The 23,444-nt window shown below is 42.2% G+C and overlaps 1 protein-coding gene across 6 annotated transcripts; it reads left to right on the top strand.

Moving 5' to 3' along the window:
* The first annotated feature begins 220 nt into the window (after positions 1 to 220).
* LOC114680897 (CCHC-type zinc finger nucleic acid binding protein) lies at positions 221 to 10,110 on the top strand. Of its 6 annotated transcripts, none has more exons than XM_037203898.1 (5): positions 221 to 373; positions 7,479 to 7,616; positions 7,715 to 7,807; positions 7,961 to 8,165; positions 9,052 to 10,110. In XM_037203898.1, the coding sequence occupies exons 2-5, from the start codon at positions 7,493 to 7,495 to the stop codon at positions 9,167 to 9,169; spliced, it is 540 nt and encodes a 179-aa protein (XP_037059793.1). In that variant the 5' UTR covers positions 221 to 373; positions 7,479 to 7,492; the 3' UTR covers positions 9,170 to 10,110. The 6 variants fall into 6 exon arrangements, with proteins under 6 accessions (XP_037059793.1, XP_028709921.1, XP_037059794.1 ...); XM_028854088.2 differs by having other exon boundaries at positions 222 to 373; positions 7,479 to 7,595; positions 7,964 to 8,165; XM_037203899.1 differs by having other exon boundaries at positions 222 to 373; positions 7,479 to 7,595.
* The last annotated feature ends 13,334 nt before the right edge of the window (positions 10,111 to 23,444 follow it).

The raw sequence follows: 23,444 nt of genomic DNA, 5'->3' as shown, positions 1-23,444 counted from the left end.
GACGAACTGCCTGCAGGAAAGCAGCGAAACCAGCCCTGCAACTCCCGAGTCCCCGCTACGGGGGGGAAGGCCACGCGCGGGGCACGGCGGAAGAGGCGGGGCGTGGAGGCGGAGCTCGCCCCGCCCCATGCCGCCCTCGCGCTAGGCCGCGCTCCCCGCGGGCGATTCTGATTGGCCGGCTCAGTCCCCTGCGCTGATTGGACGCGTGGGCGAGGCGGAGAGAGAGCCGTGCGCAGCGGCGTGTGTGGGGCCGTGTGCAGACCCGCGTGTGGCGCAGGCAAGGACCCTGAAAATAAACAGCCGCTGCTGTGCGAGTCGCCTTCCTGGGCCTGGGTCCGAGTCTCCACCGCTGTGGGCAGCTCAGACGCCGAAGGTGAGGGATGAGGGTGGAGGCGGCGCAGTGGAGGGTGCGGGGTTGGCGGGGCCGACACCGACGGGGGGCCGGAGCTGCGAGGCGCGATGGCGGCCGCACCTTGGCCTGTTCCCTGCTGCGTCAGGCGCGGGGCTCGGCCTGGCTGCCGCCTGGGCCTTGGTTTCCCGCCCGCCGCCGATGAGCGGCCGTGGTGGCCGTCCTTCGGCGGGGGAACTAAGAGCCGGTGCGTGGGGGGCCTCGCTCGGCGCCCACGGCCGCGCAGGCCGCAGGCGTGCGACGTCGAGGCCCGGCGCCCTTGGGGCCGAGGCGGAGAGGGTCGTGGGCGGGCCTAGCGCCCGGGGCCAGAGTGGCGGGAACTCCTGGACGGGGCGTTGTGCGGGCAGGGGCGCCTGGCGGCGGCGGCGGAGGCCCGCAGGCCGACCGCCGGGTGGAGGCCTGGCGGGCCATGTGCCAGCGGCTGCGGGGCCTCTGGAACCGACCCGTGACGAAGCCCGCGCACGCCGCTTTAAGGCTCAGGAGTCTGGATTCGGTTTTCCATACTGCCAACCTTTATTCCAACTGATTTCTTGATCATTTCTAGTCCTAAACGGCTTCTTCTACTCTGTTGCTCAAAAGAAACTTCTTTCTCCCGGATCGATACGATTCAAGTCTTAGGTCCTCAAACTCTATTACGGGGCGGGCGGAGGTGGGAAGGATTCCCAGTTTGTCAGGCCTTTAAGGCCATCTCGGCGTCAGAAGTCTTTGCCAATATTTCTCGGATTAAACGGATATAAATTACAAGCAAGCCTCGGAAGTAGAATTGGCAAAGGTGAATCTAGATTTTCATTAGCGTGAAAACCTGTTTTAGAACGGTCTGATCGACCCCGTTTGGGTTTGGGTGTTGATTTTATAGGGTAAAGCTTTAGCTTGTTGCCACATGTCAAGCACATGGCTTCAGCTACCAGACCCTTTCAGAGGAAGTGACTACATCTGGTCTTGAGGTGGGGGTGGGGGTCTTGGGGAAAGGAAACATCGCACAGCAATCGTCTGATTTCAAGTTTTTGCAATATTCTTGAGGACACAAAACAGCCAAGACACTCAACTTATGTGTATTAAAGTAAAAGGGAATTAAGTTATATCCCATTTTTGCCCCCAAATTAAGTTTTAGGAGATAAAAATCCCCATTTCCTGTTGTTTGACCGAGTTTTGGAGAGAGTTACTCCAATAATTTAATCTTTGGGTTAAAATTTCCAGGTTAGCCATTTGCTCCTGGTATATATTGAATGTAAGATTTAAAAAAGACAGATGAGCTGAAGTACCCTATCTCGCAATACTTTAATTCTAAAAAAACTATTTTTAAAAAATTACCGTGCTTAAAATGCAAGTTATCAAATTGTAACCCCCATAGTACTTTAATTCTAAAAAAAACTATTTTTAAAAAATTACCGTGCTTAAAATGCAAGTTATCAAATTGTAACCCCCATAGTTCTAGGTACTTTTTTTCCAGCTTGTTAAGCTTGCTTCTTGTCTACAAGGAACTCTCTGTTTACTGGACTATAAAGGGAATAATTTATTGGAATCCCAAGGGCTGAATTAAAGGCTTAATTTTACCCCCAAATTACAGCTCCTGGCAACAGGTTTTAAAAACCTAACAGTATTGTACCTATGTACTTATCTCCTACTTCATATTTAAAAATTCTTGTGTTTGAATTATTCCTTTTCATATTGATAGCAAGAGATGATGTATTTCAAACAGATGTGCAGTCTGTAAAATGTTTTAAATTAAATATGTGGAAGACCAAGGGCTTATATTCTGGCAATTGAACAACTGCAGTGGGCAAAAATAACTTTTAAAGTATTAAAAAAAATTGTAATGATTTATGACGATTCTTTTGGCCTTTTAGAACCTAATAAAATTATTTGGTAAATCACTGCTGGAATGTTTGCTCCATTAGGTAAATACTTGCCCAGAGAGTTTGCCTTCCTCTTCCTAGCCTCCTGACAGTAAGTTGAGAGCCAGAAGACTAATACCAAGGCATCCTGGCCAGCTATGTGGAGAATGCTCTTTTCCATACTGCCTCACTTAATGGGCCTCTAATTCTGGCAGTGTCTAATTTCAGGTTGTTAAATACTTGGGACAATAAAGTGAACTTAGGTCTCAAATACAGATTGCAAATCTGAATTTGCAATTTGTACATTAGGAATATAAGCCAGGTGTGATGGTATAGGCCTATTTCATCCCAGCACTTGGGAGGATGGGCAGGATTGTAAATAAATTTGAGGCCTGCCTGGTTTGTTTGGAAAGGGCAGGGAATCCAGGAGTGGTGGCACACTCCTTTAATCCCTGAACTCAGGAGCCTGAGGCCCATCTCTCAATTTAAGGACAGCCTCCTATACCTAATAAATACCAGGCCAGCAAAGGCTTTCTGAGACCCTATTTCCAAACTGGGGGGAGGGAGGGAAGAAATAACAAGGGTTACAATAATCACCTGGAGTTGAGTCTATAGTTACAAATGAGGGTTTTTAGCTAGTGAAATTAAGTTGAGTGTTGGTGTGTGTTTGACAAGGTTTAAGAGAAAAAAGATTTTGGTTAAAAATCAAGGAATCTCTGTGAAAGATTACTGGGAATAAATTTAAAATGACTCCAGAGTCTTAACTGTTTAGTTTTTATTTCATTTATCTAAAAGAGGGAATACTTTTGTGCATTGGAATTCAGATAATATATAAGAAGCATGTATGTATATGTTTCTTATCACTATCACATAGCCTTAATTTTACAGAGATTTAGAGGCAAACTGTTGACATCTTGTTAGAACTAGGGTCTGCCTGTATGGTTTTAGTAGGTAAGTCACTTGTTCTCTGTTCTTTTTCTTTGTTTTTGTTTTGTTTCTTTCTCTTTCGTTGTTTTGTTTTAGTGAGACGGGTATCTTTGGCTGTCCTAGAACTCTAGACCAGTTTGGCATTCAACTCAGATACACCTGCCTCTGTCTCCCAAGTGCTGGAATTAAAGGCGTGCACCACCATGCCTGGCCACCTTGTTCCTTTATTAAAGGGAGCAAGAATACATACCTTGGAAAGTGGTTAACATAATAGATTATATACTTATGGCTGACATCTTAGGTACTCAGCTATTAATCAAGACCTTGCACAGGTAGTCAGGACAGGCAGAAATGAAATGGATGTAATTAAGCAAGGTTGGGTAGTGAATTGTAGGGTAAAACAGTCCCTCCCAGTTCTTAAGCTATTTTTCATCATGGTAGCCAAAATCAGGTAACACACACACTGTATCTTGCTTCCTTTTACTATATCTAGTTTATTTTTTTTTTTAAGATTTATTTATTATGTATACAATGTTCTGCTTCTATTTGCATATATCCCTTCAGGCCAGAAGAGGGCACCAGATCTCATTATTGATAGTTATGAGCCACCATGTGGTTGCCGGGAATTGAACTCAGGACCTCTGGAAGAACAGCCACTGCTCTTAACCTCTGAGCCATCTCTCTAGCCCTATATCTATCTAGTTTATTAACAATGGAGTGTGTGGTATTGTGGTACCAAGTCAATTTACTGGTGAATAATATGAAGTGAGTATGTTCAGAGGGCAAGAACTGCGCTATGGTCTAGGTATAGCAACCCTGATAAGGCAGGGATAATCCCCACTTGGGAAAAATTGATCCAGAGCATACAAATGAATGTAAACCACTATGGTTGGAAAGCCAGGTGAAATAGTAAAGATAGCTCGTTACATACTTGTTGAGGGCTGGGATTCTCTTCGTTATTCCTATTATATAATATGAATGCATTTTCTAGGAGGTAGCTATGATTTTTTTTTTTCTGTTGAGGTTCCTTAGTGGCACTCTATCACTGAGCTACCGCCTAGAGATGATTGTTTTATTTATTAGAATTCCTATTAGTCTTGACTGTATATAGTTTACTGGTTTTGGTATAAATGTGTTATTGAAAATGAAGACAAATAGCCAAAAGTTCTGTTATTTAATCTGTAAAGCCTGGGCATGTTCAAAAATCTGTAAAATAAGCAAACTTAGTTTAGCATACCTGGCACCTAAGTGAGTCTTTTCCAAACTTACCTGGCAGTAAGTTACTTGATCACTGTCCTTTTTGAGTGGCATGTTCTACCTCATCTTTAATTGTGGTTTATGTCATGACAAAGTGATACTTAGAATTGAGGCATAGAGTGGCACAAAAATTAGCTCAGCAGTTAAAGGTACTTGTTGCACAAATCAGATGCCTGAGCTTGATGCCTGGAATCCCTGTGAAGAATCCCTGTGAAGGTTGAATTTAGAGAGCTGACATATGGAAGTGGTCTTCTGACTGCAGGATGTGACCTTCCCTGCCAAACACATTTTTTTTGTGTGTGTGACTGTGTACCTACATGAGTTCATGTGTACCATGTGCATGCAGAGTTGCCTAGAGGACAGAAGAGGGTATCAGGTCCTCTGCTAGAGCGATAAATGATCTTTACCACTAAGTCATCTCCAGCCCGTGTATATAATGCTTCTGCCTCCCCACCCCTCTCTTTTGAGACAAGGTTTCATGTAGCCAGTGCTGGCTTTGAACTGATCCTCTTGCCTCTGCCTCCCAAGTGCTGGGATAGCAAGCTAGTACCACCATACCTGGCTTTATTTTCTATAATTCTAATTTTGAAAAGATACTTGATTTCTAATACAGAATTCAGTCGGTATTTCTGGTAAACTTCATCACTTTCATCTAGGAAATTGACTTTAAAACAAGAAGCTTGAGTTTGTGAGAGTTTGAACCACACAAATCTGAGTTCTAATATATCTGTAAATAGCCTGACTTGAAGACTTAGGATACCTCGATTATACAGGGGTCATAAAGCTTTAACAGATGTTTGAAACTGAGCACCTATAAAGTAAAGGGATAACAGCCATGGGGGATGTGGCTGGAGTAGTCCATATTGCCTTCCATTCAAATCCAGATTCTCCTTCAGTGTCATTGCTCCCACCTAGCCATGTGTCTTTGAGGTAACAGGTGCTTACCCTAGTTAACTAGTTAGCCTGTGTTTAACCATGGTTCTTCTCCCCACCCCCCAGCTGAGGACCAAACTCAGGGCCTTGTGCTTTCAAGGCAAGTGCTCTACCGCTAAGCTAAATCCCCAGCCCCAACTATGGTTCTAGAATCTTTTATGCTCCCAAGATACATCTGTGCAGCATAGTTGATAACTAGGTTATTAGCAAAAGAAAGCGAGCGAACAAGCTGTTCTCCTGTTGCCTAACAGCGGTGGAATGAGTGTTCTGGGTTTGGGGGTGATTTTTGTTGAGACCTAGTCTCACCTTGTAACTGCTAGATTGTTCTAAATATTCAAGATCATCCTGCCTCAGCCTCCTTACGCTGTGATTTTAAGAATGTACCTGCCACTGTGCCTGATAATTGGGAGTTTGGTTTTGTTTTGTTTCTCTCTCTCTCTCTCTGTCTGTGTGTGTGTCTGTCTCTGTCTCTCTCTGTCTCTGTCTCTCTCTCTGTCTCTCTCTCTCTCAAGTTTTTTATATTTTTCTGTGTGTAGCCCTGGGGATAAAACACAGGACTTCAAGAATTTTAGACAAGTGCTATACTAAACTACAGTCCTAGCCCATATTGTTTTTATTTCATATTGACATTTTGTGTAGCACTTCATGATTGAAATCCTACAAAGGTCTGAGTTCTTAGGCTAATAAAAAGAGCTTGCATGACAAGTTACAGTAAGATGGAGACCTGGGTGCTGGCTCATTTTAATTTTCATGGTGGAAATTTTTCAGCTTTTCCAGGGTTGTTAGATAATAATAACTTTTTTTTCGCCTAGAACTTTCTTGGTTTACTCTCTCTACTAGCACTATATGACTGTTGGTCAGCATGGTTGTGTGTGCCATGTGCATACCTGGTGCTAGTAGAGGCCGGAAGAGGGTGTCCAGTGTCATAACTGCTGAGCCATCTTTCCGGCCTGGAATTAGGTTTTGGTTTTAACAGAGTGAGCCTTGGTTCATATTAGAAGCAAAAGCCTTGGCTCCTAAAAATCTACCTTCATAAGATCATACCTGTGATTTGAGAAAACTTCAGTTACAAGTGACTGTACCCTTAATGAGTATGTAATTGAAAACATTACATTTAAATTAGAGATAAAGTAACTTATGATGGAAAACATTTATTTAATACTTTACTGTTGGTATTTAAGTAGATTGGGTTGGGTCTATATAAGATACACAGTTGCACAAAGCAGAAAGGACTTAAGACTTCCCCACTGTCCCCCAAAGCCATGCTGTATAACTATTCAGAGGATCACTATATGGTATGCTGTAGTGATTCAAAGGTGAATCACTTGGCCTCAGCCCTCCACTAAGCATTGTTAGTGTGATTTGGCAGCTGTTAATAAGTGCTCCAGATTTTAATACAAATTCCAAGCTGGGAAATGTGTTCAGGTTTTCTTAATACATTTGGTATTGGAGTGGCTCTTAAAAGTTAGAAAACGGTGTGACAAGTGAGGGGACTGCAGAGAAATCTAATAGTCACAAGTAGTGAAAGTCATAATTCTCAGCTGTGTTTTTAGTTTTATGGGGAATGATCAAAATATCTAAAGACATATAACTAGATGGATTTATTTGTATATACGATGATGTACTTGAGTTGCCTGGCCAAAGAGAGAAGCCAACTTGCACGTACATTATAGACTACTGAGCTCACTGACTATGGGTTGACCTTTGATTTTACCTTTTTGGGAAAGAATCTGAATATATTATAGCCTAGGCTGACCTAGAACTCAGGATTCTCGGCTACTGTTCTTAGCTTGAATTTTTAAATTGGTATTTCTTGGCAAAAGTAAACCTTGTTTTTCTTTTTTGAGATTAAGCTTCCTTGGGCACTAGGTGTACACATAACAGTCATGCTGGCAAAACACTCAGGTAAAAAATCTGGACCTACAATGTGAGGTATTACTGGGATTATTAACATAAGCATGTTAATCCATATATGCCTCATTTGGAAATTGTACAGTTTTAGGGTTTTTCATTTGCATATGTTAGTAGGTATATAAATAACAAGTAAATAGAGATGGGTGTTATTCTAGCCACTATAAAGTAATTCCAAGTGTTTGTTGTTTTTTAATATTCCAAAGCTCTAACTGCAGCTATGAGCAGCAACGAATGCTTCAAGTGTGGACGATCTGGCCACTGGGCCAGGGAATGCCCTACTGGTGGAGGTCGGGGTCGTGGAATGAGAAGCCGTGGCAGAGGTGGTTTTACCTCGGATAGAGGTATTTTTGTCGATTAAAAAATTTTGAAGCACTCCAGAATTCATTAATACCAAGACCGGCCTGATTATCCCAATTCTTTTCGTTTCTGCTTAAAATAGGTTTCCAGTTTGTTTCCTCGTCTCTTCCTGATATCTGTTACCGCTGTGGTGAGTCTGGTCATCTTGCCAAGGATTGTGATCTTCAGGAGGATGGTAAGTATTTAACACTTCATACTCTGGGAGAGATGTGTGCCTTCACACAGCCTTGTGATGTTTTCTAGCTTAGAGGGTTTATAGTACGTGGTTTAAAGCATAGCATTACTTTGTAAAGGTTTTATAGTCTTGGTCTGCTTCTTTTCCTTATTGTTGAAGCCTGCTATAACTGCGGTAGAGGTGGCCACATTGCCAAGGACTGCAAGGAGCCCAAGAGAGAGCGAGAGCAATGCTGCTACAACTGTGGCAAGCCAGGCCATCTGGCTCGTGACTGTGACCACGCGGATGAGCAGAAGTGCTATTCTTGTGGTGAATTTGGACATATTCAAAAAGACTGCACCAAGGTGAAGTGCTATAGGTGAGTCATCATGTTGGTGCTGGGGGGTGGGGACCAAATCTCCATTGTAGATGTTTGTGGAGGTGTTGTCAAAGGGAGTCAGGCGGCTTATCAGTGAGTGCATTTGGTGAAAGTGAGAATAGCTTGTGAACTTGGTTCTCCATCCATGGGGTGGGTTCTGGGGGTGAACGTCAACCTTAGTGGCAGATGACTTGACCCACTGAGCAGTCTCATCTAGACTTTTTTGAGATGATTTTCCCTCCTTTAGGTACTGGGTATTGGGCCTGAGGCCTGAAACCTGGTAGGCAGGCACTGCCACTGAACCTAGATAAAGTGTGCAGTATGGGCCAGTGAGGGCCTGGTGGATGTCAAAGTACTTGTGCATGCCTATGTTCTGGCCCTGTATCCCACAATGAAAAGAAGAAACAAACTCCTGGGATTTGTACTCGGATTTCTGTACATGATCTATGGTTTGTGTGTGGTGTAGTTAGTAAGTGCTGTTGGTGTAAATGAAACCATGGGGATTAATTTACAAATAGCAAACATCTTTGCTAATATTTTGACCTTGGTGATGATTAATCTCTTATGACTAGGTTTTTGAGAACCTAGTCTTACTCTGTTCTGCTCTTAGTTAAAAAATATAATGACCTAGAATCCTAACTGGGCATGATGCATTAACACCCAGAGTCCTAACCCAAGGCTAGAACTGGTTGTTTGAGACCAGCTTTGGCTTATATATGAGACTGTCTTCAAAAAGTAAAGTAGTTTATATATAGTCCTTTTAAGGAAGAAAGAACTTGTGCTGATATTAATAGCTTTTTGTTAGTATTGACCATTGATTTGATAGTAGTTTTATTTGTTCTGCAAAGCAGTGTGAACTGTAATTTATTTACTTATTTGTTTTTAGGTGTGGTGAAACTGGTCATGTAGCCATCAATTGCAGCAAGACAAGTGAAGTCAACTGTTACCGCTGTGGCGAGTCAGGGCATCTTGCACGGGAATGCACAATTGAGGCTACAGCCTAATTATTTTCCTTTGTCGCCCCTCCTTTTTCTGATTGATGGTTGTATTATTTTCTCTGAATCCTCTTCACTGGCCGAAGGTTGGCAGATAGAGGCTGTTCCCAGGCCAGTGAGCTTTACTTGCAGTGTGAAAGGAGGAAAGGGGTGGAAAAAAACCGAATTTCTGCATTTAACTACAAAAAAAAGTTTATGTTTAGTTTGGTAGAGGTGTTATGTATAATGCTTTGTTAAAGAACCCCCTTTCCGTGCCACTGGTGAATAGGGATTAATGAATGGGAAGAGTTCAGTCAGACCAGTAAGCCCTTTGGGTTTGAGTGTGTTCCCATGTAGGAGGTAAAACCAATTCTGGAAGCGTCTGGGCTTCCATAAATAACATTAATTTTTAGCATAATGACGGCCTTGGATTGTCTGACCTCAGTAGCTATTAAATAACATCAAGTAACATCTGTATCAGGCCCTCATAGAACATACAGTTGAGTGGGAGTAAACTGAAAAGACAAATGTGTTGCTGGCTATGCCAGAGAAATCGGGATAAAAGCCTAACACAGGAGCAGCTTCATCCCATACAGATGGTGATGGCAAAGGTGTAGAACACATTTTTTTCAAAGACTAAATCTAAAACCCAGAGTAAACATCGCTCAGAGTTAGCATAATTTGGAGCTATTCAGGAATTGCAGAGAAATGCATTTTCACAGAAATCAAGATGTTATTTTTGTATACTATATCACTTAGAAAACTGTTTCATTTGCTGTAATCAGTTTTTAAAAGTCAGATGGAAAAAGCAACTGAAGTCCTAGAAAATAGAAAATGTAATTTTAAACTATTCCAATAAAGCTGGAGGAGGAAGGGGAGTTTGACTAAAGTTCCTTTTTGTTTGTTTTGAATTTCATCAATGTATATAGAACAAAATGCCATATTAAAGAGGGGAATGCAGAGGACTGAAAGATGGCAGTTTGGACTTTTCTTTCTGTGCTAAGTAATGTCTTCAGTAAGGAAAGCTGGTGCCACAACACAATGGCTCGGGGACTTGGTGCATTTGTAGGACTATAGAAAGTTCTCTGGGTCGGCTAGAGAGAGGTCTAGTGGGTAAAGGCAGTTTTTGCATAAGCTTGGTGACCTGAATTTGGTTCCAACATTCATGTAAAGGTGGAAAGAGAACTCTGGCTCTCATTATGCTCTGATTTCACACTTGCTCTAAAGAAAATTCTTTTGACCTGTTGTTACAATGGTCTTAGTTCTCCGTTCACTCATTCATAATTCTGAAGGGTCTGAATTGTTAGATTCCTTGCCCCCATCTCTACCCCCAAGAATCATTTGATTTAATGCCTTTACTCTATAGATAATAAAAGCAAGCTATTGGGATGTAGTTTAGGGGTAACCATAAGCACCCTTCCTACCCCTGCTTTCTGAAATACAATTGGTGGGTTTTTTTTTTTTTTTTTTTTTTTTTTTCCCAATTTAGTAGTTAATGGTCCCCTCTCATTACCATGAGATTCTTCACATTGGGTACATTTTTTAAATCCTCTTGTAGATAGTTCTGGTCAGTTTGTGATGTCTGTTAATGTGACTAGTGTTGGAGTATCTTGGCTATGCTGTGCCTGTGACATATATTTGCTCAGTTTTACACTGAAACTTGGTGTTTCTGCTGAGCAAGTGGTAAATTTATTTCTAAAAGTAGACAGCAGCATAAGGAATGACCTGTTTTAAACATCACTGTTAAATACAGTTAAAGCCTGCCCCCCCCCCAAAAAAAAAGCCTAGTGGGTAATTGTGCCTGATAACCTCAACCTGGAACCCATGTGAAGGTAGAAACAGAAAACTGGTTTTCACAATGTCTGGTGACCTTCACACAAGCTGTGGCACGCATGCACGTGCACAATAAACCTTGAGGTTTGGGGTTTAGTGCACATGTGGTTTCTTTTCAGCCTCTGATCTAAAGTTGCAGTACATAAGGTTTGGAGGTCAAAGGCAATTATGGATTCATACAAACATTCTTGTTCATGCTAGGCCATATGCGCTGATAACTCAGCCATAGCCTTTACCTGTGTTCTGATACCTTTGGTAAGTAGTTAACCAGTTCTATAGACCACAAGAGTTCCTTTGTAAAATATGGATTACTTTGCTCTTGATGGTGTGAGCATGTGTTGTGCAGGTTAGCCCAACTAATATGTAGGAGCAACTTGCTCTATAATTCATGTGGAATTCATGTGAGGTTTAATTGGGAAAATTAACTCATGTGGTTTAAAAACAGAAGGATAGCATTGTCTTCATAAATAGTTTTGTGGGATTTAGTTGGGAGTCAGAAGATTAAAATTGTTTTTTAAAACTGTAGGGTTTATGTGTATGTGTATACATATATGCCATGGTGTGTGTGAGGACAGATTTGTGGAGTTCTTTCTATCCTACCTTTACATGGGTTCTGGGGGTTGACTTCAGCTTATCAGGCTTAGGTGGCAAAGTACCTTTACCTACTAAGCCATTTTGCCAGACTGGAGCAGCTTTTACCTCTACAGAAGCCTGGAGTGTTAATTTATTTTCTTTTTTTCTGGAGCTGAGGACCAAAACCAGGGCCTTGTGCTTGCTAGGCCCTACCTAGCAAGCTGAGCTAAATCCCCAACCCCTCCCCCCCTTTATTTCTTTTCTTTTTCTTTTCTTTCTTTCTTTCTTTCTTTTTTTTTTTTTGAGACAGGGTTTCTCTGTATCAGTCCAGGCTGTCCTGGAACTTGCTTTGTAGACCAGGTTGGCCTCAAAATCACAAAGATTTGCCTGCCTCTGCCTCCCGAGTGTTAGGGTTAAAGGCCTGCGCCGCCATGCCCACCTTTGTTTTGTTTTTTTAAAGAAATGTTCTGCCAGCCCCAAAACTTGCCAGTACTAATGCTTTAGCCTCCCATATGCTGGGATTAAAGGTGTGAGCTAACACACCCAATGTTTTGTCTCCATTTTGAGACAGGCTTGATATAGAGCCTTTTCTTGCCCCTAGAAGTAAATTTGGAAGCCTGGTTGGTGGTGGCCCATACCTTTAATCCCGGCACTTAGGAGGCAGAGGCAGGTGGAACTCTTGAGTTCCAGGCCAGCCTGGTCTACAAAGCGAGTTTCGGGACACCTAGGACTGTTAATACAGGAACACTGTTGGGGGAAGAAATTGGTACTTTGAACCTGGTGGTGGTGTACACCTTTAATCCCAGCACTTGGAGGCAGACAGATCTCTGAGTTATGCAAATGAGTTTCTACTTTTTTTTTTTTTTTAAACATTTAATGTCCCTCATGAAAGTATTGCCATGAGTTCAGTTAACTGGGATGTATGTTTTAGTTTTGTGGTCTTGGTCCCCCCCCCCCACACACACACAGGGTTTCTCTGTGTAGCTTTGGAGCCTGTCTTGGATTTCACTTCGTAGACCAGGCTGAACTTGAACTCACAAAGATTCACCTGGCTCTGCCTCCTGAGTGCTGGGTTTAAAGGCGTGCGCCCCCACCGCCCAGCTAGTTTTGTGGTCTTTATAAATAAAATTATAAGGACGTTGGCTTGGTTTTTGGGTGTGTGTGGAGGGGGAGGGTATTCAAGACATGGTTTCTCTATATAACAGCTCTGGCTCTTCTGGAACTCACAGAGATAAGAGATCTGCCTGCCTCTGCCTCCCGAATGCTTGGATCAAAGACATGCACCACCACTGACAACATGCATCTTATACTTTAAAAGTCCTTTCCCCCTGAGGGACAAATACTCTTTAAGAACTGTGTGGGGAAGAGATGACTCCACAGTTAAGAGCACAGACTGTTCTCCCAGAAGACCTAGGTTTGGTTCCCATTTGTAACACTAGGTTCCAGGGAATCTGATTTCCTTTGGCCTCCAAAGCCTCTGCACACATTGCACATACATGCAGGTGAAACACCTATAAAGCAAAAACTGGGTTTGTGTCAGGTGCATTTAGTTACAGAACACAGAAGGCAGAGCAGGTGAGATGAATTTGAGGCTACTTTGGTCTGAGTGAGTTCCAGGCCTAACAAAGGCTACATAGTAAGACCCTTTCTTGGATGAAGAGACACTCAGCAGTTTAACGGCATTTGGCTCCTCTTGCAGAGTACCAGCACCAACATGGCTGGAATGTGAATCACCTGTAATTCCAGTTCCAGAGAATCAAATGTTTTCTTCTGGCCTGCTTGGCACCAGACAGTGGTGTTTGTACACATGCAGGCTAAACAGGACGTAAAAAATTCTAAAAATGGGGCTGGAGAGATGGCTCAGAGGTTAAGAGCACTGACTGCTCTTCCAGAGGTCCTGAGTTCAATTCCCAGCACCCACATGGTGGCTCACAACCATCTGTAATGAGATCTGGCGCCCTCTTCTGTATACATAATAAATAAAATCTAGAAAAAAAAATTCTAAAAACATGCTGCACAGCCTGATGGTTCTCATTTTGAAGGCAGAAGTTCAAGGTTAGCTTGATCTATATAGCAAAACTTTCAAAAATGAAAAGATGTGAGATGGCTCAGAAGGGATAGGCACTCTGATGACCTGAGTTGGATCCCTGAAAGAGAAGAACTGTTAACTGAAAGTTGTCTCTGATCACAAGTATTGTATGCTCGGTCACCTACATGCTTCGTTGGTTGCAGTAATGGGAGTTCATGACATTGGTTCCATCCAAAGCTTCAAATTTACAGTGCAGCTTTACATGAGAATTTCTTTGGCCAGTACAATAGGTTGTTGGAGCATTTGACTACAAGTTGAACATTGGAAATCCAAGATTAAAAATTGGGCACCGGCTGTTTTCAGAGGTGAAAATTGCATAAAATGCTGTTGCACTAGAAATGTATAAAATCACCTTGGGGAATATGTATAAGGGGCATATGAACCAATTCAATGTCATGATTAGACTTATGATCCACGCCCTGAGATAGTATGTTCATACATTGCAAAGATCAAAGTACTTAATGATTCCAAACACCAGATAAGAGTAACTCGGGCTGTAAATTCTGGGAGACAGATTGGATGCCCACAACAGATCTGTCTGCAATGTTGGTTAAAATATTAGAAGCAAAACCTGGAGTTCTTGGCATGCTGAGAAAGAGTTAAATGCATGTATTGGGTGGCTTTTCCTAGGGAGATAAGGACAAATCCAGCTTCACCCTGGGTATGGCACCAGGGACATGTCAAAGAAATAATTCCACCCAAGTCTAGCTTGGTGAGCCATGAGCTTATTAACATGAGGTTGTGTGACTCAATGGCTTCTGCATCCCTGAAAAGCCCACCCTAGCAGGTGTTACGGAAGCCACATCCTTGTAGCTCCCTGTACAACTTGCAGCTAGCTTGACTCGAGTCGACTGGCTTCAGCGTTTATTTTTCCAACTTTGGGGAACAAGAGGCCTTGAGAAGCTTGTAACTTGCTTAGTTTTTAAAGCCTCCCTTTATGAAGGAATGTTTTCAATTAGGAAATAGTCTATAACAACATATTCTGTTACTAGTTTTCCAGTAGTTGGCAGAGTGATTGATTGGTTGACTAGAAGGTTGATAGTCTAAATCCCCATGGTTTTTAAACTCAAAGTTACAAGTATATGGTTTTTCTAGATCATTTTGAGTGCATTGCTTTTGCAGTGTGCTCTAGTATCAATCCAGTGAACAGTTGCAGATGAAGTATTCCCAACTGCTGTTACTCAGAAATGCTCATTCTACAAATCATAGTCCAAGCTTCCAAGTACTGTATTCTGCCTATATGGATTTAAACCAAAGATCCTATCATAAATAGTTGTTAGTATTAACTCCTTTACTAAAATTGGGAACTCAAACACTTGGCTTAAAATGTTCAAAAGTAGGTTTCCAGATGGTTCTAATGTGCCACCAGATTGAAAACTACTGGGTTAGATGACTACAGGTATTAGTGTTGAAGTGGGAATTCCAGAGCAGCTACAGTGCTAATTATCTTAATTACTGTGGTTTCAGGTTTTTTTTTTTAAAATTATTTTGCATGCCTTATAATTTACAGAACTATCCCATGTCTGTCTACATTCAGCCCAACTACAAAGCTGTTGCTCATAATCACTTAGTAAAATCCTTGTAGTAAACTGTGATATTAGACAGTTAATGCTTAACCATCTGATGGTAAGGTCCATGGTATAGTACTCTGATCTTTAATCTACTACATTTATACTAACTGCCTCAGACAGAAAAGATTTATGAATGAGGCATATTGACCTACTACTTATGAGTCAGCCACATGTGATCACTGGAGCTCTTGGTGGCTTTTTCTGGTCAAGAAATTAGAGTTGGATGTTCAGTACTAGAAGATATTTCTGGCCGATTAAGGGATAATCCTATTTAGGTATATACTAAATATTTTGTATAGTACTTCAATGCAAGATTATATAGGGGCTGGAGAGATGGCTCAGTGGTTGAGAGCACTGACTGCTCTTCCAGAGGATCTGGATTCAATTCCCAGCACTCATATGGCAACTCACAACTGTAACCTCAGCTCCAGGGGATCTGACACCTTCACACTAATGCACATAAAATACATTATTTAAAAAAAAATGTTTATTTGATAAGGTCTCACTATGTATTCCTGGCACTTAGAGATCTGCTTGACTCTGCTTCCTGAGTGCTGAAGTTAAATGTGTCTGTCACCATGTCTAGCAAAGATTTCATTACTTTTGTATATGTCTGTATGAGTGATTGCCATTGTGTATAGCTGCTGGGGCCAGAAGAGGACGTCAGATGCTGTAGTGCTGGACTTACAGGTGGGTGGTAGCTGCCCAACATTCATGCTAGGAACTGAACTCAGTCAGGTAAGTCCTCTGGAAGAGTAGCACATACTCTTAACTGCTGAGCCATCTCTCCAGCCCCTTACGTTTTATTAATTTTTTTATATGTGTATGGGTGTTTGCCTTCGTGTATTGTGCATCATATGTGTGCCTGGTGCCCATGGATGGCAGAAGAGGACACTGGATCTCCTGGAACTGAAGCCATGTAGGGGCTGGGAACTGAACACAGAACACAAGTCCTTTGAAAGAGCAGCTTTTCCCCCCTGCAAATTGAAGCAAGCTTTTAATTAAAAATTTATATACTGACCAAGATGGAATTTGGTCAGGACCACTCCATAGAAACTTTCCAGCTGAGTGAGTGGCCCCAAGGCACAGGTTGTTGGGGCTTATATGCCCCAAATCCATAGGCTACCTTTTCCATGAGGCTTTTTTTTTGTTTTCAAAAACTACAACTCCCAGCATTCCAGAAAGTTACCTGGTCCTTGGGCAGATGGGGCTTACAGGTTAATTTAGGGTATAACATTTCTACCTGAAGTTGTATCCTGGGTCAAATCCTTGATTCTATGACGGGTACCAGTTTACATTTGGATCTAATAACCATTAGCTTAATGGTACCCAACCAGGACTTATCATTTAGTTATTATATCAATAGTGTAAGAAAGAGCCAACAGTAATTAGCAGTGGAAGAAGGGCCAAAGGCCCTGTGATGAATATCTTTGTTCTGCATAAAGGATGCCAAGTATCCTATTGTATTATACACCTATTTGTTAATGAATTTATTTGTTGATAAATGATATATCAATTAGCATTATAGATAGCCATTTTGTCACCTGTGTCAGGGAGTTTCCTTTTTACTTAGTGTTTTCAGCCTGTTAAGGGGAGCAGAGACAATGTACTCTCTTCTTTCACTGCTTCCAGCTGGGGCACTGGTTGTCAGGGCCCAGGAAAGGTGAAAGGCTAGTCAAAGGCTGGGCAATGGGACAATTACCAGAAGCATCTGATAAGTTGATCCGTGTGAAAGGACAGGAAGCAATCACACCTGCTAGACTGGTTTACATCAGCAAGTCAAGCTCAGCAGCTTACAGTTTGCAGGTGCTTTCCTGATAGTGTCTGTCAGCCATGTGAAAGTCTGCTGAGACAAATAGAGACTAGGGAAGGAAGTTGAAAATTCAAGAACTTAAAGAAAAACCTTATCGCCTTTAATCCCAGCACTTGGGAGGCAGAGCCAGGTGTATCTCTGTGAGTTCGAGGCCAGCCTGGACTACCAAGTGAGTTCCAGGAAAAGGCGCAAAGCTACACAGAGAAACCCTGTCTTGAAAAACCAAAAAGAAAAAAAAAAAAAAAGAAAAAAAAAGAAAAACCTTATATTTGGAACTTTCTTGTTTGACCTGTGACAGGTGGATCCAAGTCTTACTGTGCAAGAGTAACCAATGTTCTCAGTCACTGCTGAGACATCTCTCCAGCCTCTTAACTAAAATTTAAAATCAGGTCAACAGTGACAGAAATGACTGGAATAGTACTGAAATAAGCAGTAATGTGTTGGTGCATTCCTGTAATCCCAGCAGCACCAAGAGAGTTCAAGGCCATCCTTGGCCACAAATATTTCAGGCCAGCCTGGACTACTCCAGATGTGTCTCAAAACAAAATGCAACAAAAACCTTATAAGCCTACATATAGTGCTGGAGAGGTGTGAAATGGTTCTCATGAATGAGTGTAGACAGGGCAGCTTTCTTTTTAAAAGCTCTAGAGAAGAAAAAAAAATGTGCGGTGCTAGGGATTGAATCCAGAGCCTTGTGCATGCAGGTGAGGACTTTGTCATTGGTCATTGACCTTCACTTCTAGCCTCAAAAAGAAAATGTCCTTGCCTTTTCCGACTTCTAGCACCTGTCCACATCCTTGGCTCTGGCCACATCATCGCGCTCCCCCCCCCCCCATGCCTTTACTCACAAGAGTTCTCAACTGAACCTTGGTTTCCCTGTTATAAAGAAGACACTTCTGATTCCATGGAGGCCACTGGAGAACATGGGATGGCTCCCATTTTGAGGTCCTTAGTTACACCTACAAAATAAATCCCTTTTGGTTTGTAAGGTAACAATTTTCAGATCCAAGGGATACAAGTGTGGGCATCTTTGAGGGCTGTATTTTGATGCTCTTGTTGTAAGTTTGTAGGAGGCAGTTCTCTCCTTCCATCTTGAGTTTCAGCATACAAACTCAGGTCATCAGGCTTGGTGGCAAGCAGCTACACTTGTTTGAACTGTGAATTGGGTGTGGTGGTGCACATCTGCAGTTCCAGCACTTGGGAGACTGAGGCAGCATTAGCATAGAGTTTGAGGTCAGTCTAGATAATAGCAAGAGCTTGTCCAAAAAGAAAACAAAATCCCAAACCAATCTGGGTGTAGTGGTTGCTTACCTGTAGTCCCAGGAATCAGAGGCAGGAAGATCAGAGTTCAGGCATAATAGCAAGTTTCAGGCCAACCTGGGCTATTTGAGAGCCTGGATGCAAATAAAAACAAGTCTTTTTTTTTTTTTTTTTTTTTTTTTGAAGCCAGATGTGGGGACATGTAGCAGGAATCTTAAAAGTTCTTATTAATAAAATCAAACCCGAGCCGAGTTATTGGGGTCCATGCTGGTAGATCAGAGAGACAGGACAAGCCACAGCTATCTCACCTTGCCAATTCCTCAGCTGGTCCTGTTTCCTCAGACTGGAAGCTTCTGTGTCCTCATCCCGAATGAATCTCAGCTGAACTGTGTTGCTCCATAGCTTGAAAGCTTAACCAGCCAACTGCCCTAGTTTCTAGTCCTCACGCCTTATATATCTTCCTGTTTTCTACCACCACTCCCTGGGATTAAAGGCTGGCTTTCTGGGATTAAAGGCGTGTCACCATGCTTGGCTATTTCCAGTGTGGCCTTGAACTCACAGAGATCCAGAGGGATTTCTGTCTCTGGAATGCTAGGATTAAAGGTGTGAGTGCCACCATTTTCTAGCCTTTGTATCTAGTGGCTGTCTGTTCTCTGACCCCAGATATTTTTATTAGAGTACACAATATTTTGGGGAACACAATACCACCACATCTCCTCTCTTTTTGTCTAAAATTAAAGAAAGCTTATAACTAATACAAGAAAACTATCTAATAAGTATATACAATATATACAGACAGAAATTACATTAATGATGTCTAGTCCATTAACATTTGACAGATTCAGATAAAAACTCCATTATATATATTAACAATGTCCAGTCCAGTAACATCTGATAAACTCAGACCAAAAAATTTTCATTACTTATCTTATTTAAAACAAGTAGTTCCTTTTTAAAAGTAGATTGCATAATCTCCCTTTTTATCTTATCATATCCATATTTTCTCTTTTTTCTTTTCATAATAGATTCAGTAGTCTACCTTTTGTTATTTTTACATCTTCCCCTTTTTCTTCAGTGTAGATTCAATGATCTACCTATTTATCCTATTATTTCTTTATCTTTTTTCTCAGAGTAGATTCGATGATCTATCTCATATCTATATTCTCTTTTTATCTTTTTTCTCAGAGTAGATTCAATGATCTATCTCATATCTATATTCTCTTTTTCTTTTTGCTTTCTAGGGGTGAAGATATCTTTAGGGAATCTTGAAAAGAAAATTTTTGGGGTTAATCATCAAGTCCTGTATCATTTGTCCAGTCTCTGCATAATAGGAAAGTTCAGGGCTTGTTTCAAGTCCTTGTTTGAGTAGTCTGTCAGGCTGGATCATCTCAACTAGTCCTCTCGAAATTGTTCTGACCAGTTTGTAGTCCAAAGTTGATTTTTCCACAGTGTTAATCGGCTTAATGGCTTTATCATAGTCCATGTGGAATCATCGTTGTAGGATCCTGTCATCTTTTTGAAGATTTCAAAGTCACTGTTAGGCATGGTCATGGTTTCATGCAGACTTTTTTTTTTTTTTTTTTTGCCTCCTCTGTGGTTTGGAGCAATCACAGTCTGATAAATGTCTGTCTCTAGGAACCATGAACATTCTACCCTAGAACAGAAAATCTTCACAGCAGTTTCTCCCCACCATTTGTCTTGCCAAACTTTTCCAAACTGACCTTTGCCGATGCTTTCTTGTAACACGATGGTCCTGGCAATTCTTCTCTGAACCAGCAGCAGTAAACCCTTCGTTCCAGGTAGCAGCATCACCGCAGTCACCAACATGATGAGAAGGAGCTGGCAACGTGGAGCAGTAGCCACTGCTTCCATGGTCCCACCACTGTTTGTGGCTCAGTCCAGGCCAAAGCTTCCTAGGCCGGCGTCAAACTCGGGATCCTACTGCCTCTGTCTCCTTCAGCAAATCCTACCGGCGTGCGCCACCACAACCGGCTGAGTGTAGCTTGAGCCTGAGCTGGGGCTCACAAGGCCACAGGCAAACAGCTTTTTCATGAATTCGTAACACGAACGTTGGGCGCCAGATGTAGCAGGAATCTTAAAAGTTCTTATTAATAAAATCAAACCCGAGCCGAGTTATTGGGGTCCATGCTGGTAGATCAGAGAGACAGGACAAGCCACAGCTATCTCACCTTGCCAATTCCTCAGCTGGTCCTGTTTCCTCAGACTGGAAGCTTCTGTGTCCTCATCCCGAATGAATCTCAGCTGAACTGTGTTGCTCCATAGCTTGAAAGCTTAACCAGCCAACTGCCCTAGTTTCTAGTCCTCACGCCTTATATATCTTCCTGTTTTCTACCACCACTCCCTGGGATTAAAGGCTGGCTTTCTGGGATTAAAGGCGTGTCACCATGCTTGGCTATTTCCAGTGTGGCCTTGAACTCACAGAGATCCAGAGGGATTTCTGTCTCTGGAATGCTAGGATTAAAGGTGTGAGTGCCACCATTTTCTAGCCTTTGTATCTAGTGGCTGTCTGTTCTCTGACCCCAGATATTTTTATTAGAGTACACAATATTTTGGGGAACACAATACCACCACAGGGACATATGTCTTTAAACCCACTGCTTGAGAGTCAGGTGAAACTGAATTTGAGGCTAACCTGATCTACATATGGAGTTCCAGGCCAGCAGAACATCATAAAGAGGCACTGTCCCACCCCCTCTATTTCTCTCAAGTCTTTGAAGACTAATCATTCTTGTTTGGAATAAAATATTTTTTTAAAGATTTATCTATTTATTTTGTATACAGCATGTATGACTACAGGTCAGAAAAGGACACCAGATCTCGTTACAGATGGTTGTGAGCCACCATGTGGTTGCTGGGAATTGAACTCAGGACCTCTGGAAGAGCAGTCAGTGTTCTTAACCTCTGAGCCATCTCTCCAGCCCTGGAATAAAATATTTAACATAATGGCTAAAACATTTCAAATGCAATGGCTTCAGGACATTTCTAATTTTACAGAGAATTAGGCTCTAGGCCTGGCAGTGGACTTTGGACTGCTCATTTCTCAGTCCAAGTTGGCTGTTCCTAACTAAGTTCACCTCTCAGAAAAGGGAAAAGGTCAAGATTTTCTTTTTTAAATATGTGGTTTTAGGAATTTAACCTACTATTCATTCATTCCATGGGAATTGAAATGATGCACACCTCTCTGACTCTATTTGTGGAATATTTGTTTAACTATGTAAAGATGTGCTGCATTTGTTTAACTGTGTAAAGATGTGTTGCATTTAACTGTGTAAAGATGTGCTGCATTTGTTTAACTGTGTAAAGATGTGTTGCATTTGTTTAATTATGTGAAGATGAATTGCTGTTTTACCTTGCCTGCCTAAGGCACCTGATTGGTCTAATAAAAAACTGAATGGCCAAGGGAAGACGTATAGGCAGAACTTCCAGGGAGAGAGAGTAAGTAGGAGGAGGAATTTAGGCTTAGGGGAGAAAGAAAGGGAGATGCCAGGGACAGACAGACAGACACAGAGGAAGCAGGAAAGTAGGGCACACAGAATGAAAGAAAGGTTAAAAAGCCCCAAGGCAAAATGAATAAGAAACAGGTTAAAATTAAGTTAAAAAAGCACCTGGAACAAGCCTAAGCTAAGGTCGAACATTCATAATAAGTCTCCGTGTCTTTATTTGGGAGCTGGTTGACAGCCCAAAGGAAAACGCCAACTACTTCCATTTCCATAGTTCCCCACCCCCTTCAAACTTAGGGAAAGTTGAAAAGGCCAAACTCCACAAATCTCTGAATGTAAAATGTCATGGTGTTTTGGTAATGCATAAATTAAGGGTTAAGGAAAACAAACAAACAAACAAAAAACAAAAAACAAAACAAAACAAAAAACCCAAAAACACCTTGGGGCTCCTGGCCGCAAGCACCACTGGCCATCAGTTGGTCATACCCCCACACCTAGTTGGAGGAAGTGGGAAGAGAGGTTCCAGTGGGGCGACCATCTGCCCGCTTACATACAAACTTTAAGTATATGTCCGATCCTGTTTGACCCTGAACTCCTCCTAGTGCACCACTTTTGTTGAGATTCTGTGTACTTAGCAATGGTTGAGTCTAATGGTAGAATGCACAGGAGCAGGGACAGCTAATAGAGTGGGCTGACCATGGCCCAGATGCATAACCAAAATGACCGCTGAATGGATAGCCAAAACAAATGCTACCAGGTTCCCCCGAACTACACCTGACTGTGATGCCATTGAGGTTTTTACCTTCATAAATCCTGTATCCCTGAGCTTTGGTTCAGGGAGTGCTTTGGGACAAGAGCCTGCCCTCAGCGGCCTACTAATAAAGGTCTCTAAATTCGGCCTTATATGCATGGTGGTCTGTAACATTCTTGCCTGGCCTGTGAAATGGGTGCTCTCCCTAAGGCCGACTCAGTAGGAGAGCCCACCACCATTTCTAACACCCATGTCTCTGGCAAGTGTCTCATGTAGTCTCTAACCCCCATCTGCTCCTTACCTCCGTATTTGATTTTCTTCTCATACTCCCTCACACCCCCACCTAAGCCAGAGTTTCTCTATGTAGCCCTGGCTGTCCTGGAACTCTTTTTGTGGACGGGCCTTGAACTCTGCCTTCTGAGTGCTGGGATCAAAGGTGCCCAGCTCTTTTCTTTAGTTTTTGAGGAAGGGTCTCACTATGCACCCCTGGTTGGCCTGGAACTCTCTCTATAGGCCAGGCTGTCCTCCAACACATAAAAACTGGCCTTTTTTTTTTTTTTGACATCTGAATCTGAATGCTGGAATTAAAGGCGTGGGACCTTAAATCTAGCCATAAGTTTGTATTTTAAAAAGGTGGTCTCTGAGCCAGGCGGTGGTGGCGCACGCCTTTAATCCCACCACTCGGGAGGCAGAGCCAGGCGGATCTCTGTGAGTTCGAGGCCAGCCTGGGCTACCAAGTGAGTTCCAGGAAAGGCACAAAGCTACACAGAGAAACCCTGTCTCGAAAAACCAAAAAAATAAATAAATAAATAAATAAATAAAATAAAATAAAAATAAAATAAATAAATAAAAAATAAAAATAAATAAATAAATAAAAGGTGGTCTTGTCTTCTGGGAATGTGTGGAGAAAGCTCTGATTCATTGGTTCACACGTTTCTTTCACGATCACATTCA

Source organism: Peromyscus leucopus, chromosome 3 (genome assembly GCF_004664715.2).
Source record: "Peromyscus leucopus breed LL Stock chromosome 3, UCI_PerLeu_2.1, whole genome shotgun sequence".
Taxonomy (NCBI): domain Eukaryota; kingdom Metazoa; phylum Chordata; class Mammalia; order Rodentia; family Cricetidae; genus Peromyscus; species Peromyscus leucopus.
Note: the sequence above shows the minus strand (reverse complement) of the source record. Positions and strands in the feature narration are given on the sequence as shown.

What these genes read in the sequence shown, in the direction of transcription:
- LOC114680897 (XM_037203898.1), top strand. Translation starts at nt 7,493, where the DNA reads ATGAGCAGCAACGAATGCTTCAAGTGTGGACGATCTGGCCACTGGGCC. An exon ending in TTGTGATCTTCAGGAGGATG is followed by an intron (nt 7,808 to 7,960) that starts GTAAGTATTTAA and finishes TTTTCCTTATTG; the next exon opens with TTGAAGCCTGCTATAACTGC. An exon ending in ACCAAGGTGAAGTGCTATAG is followed by an intron (nt 8,166 to 9,051) that starts GTGAGTCATCAT and finishes ATTTGTTTTTAG; the next exon opens with GTGTGGTGAAACTGGTCATG.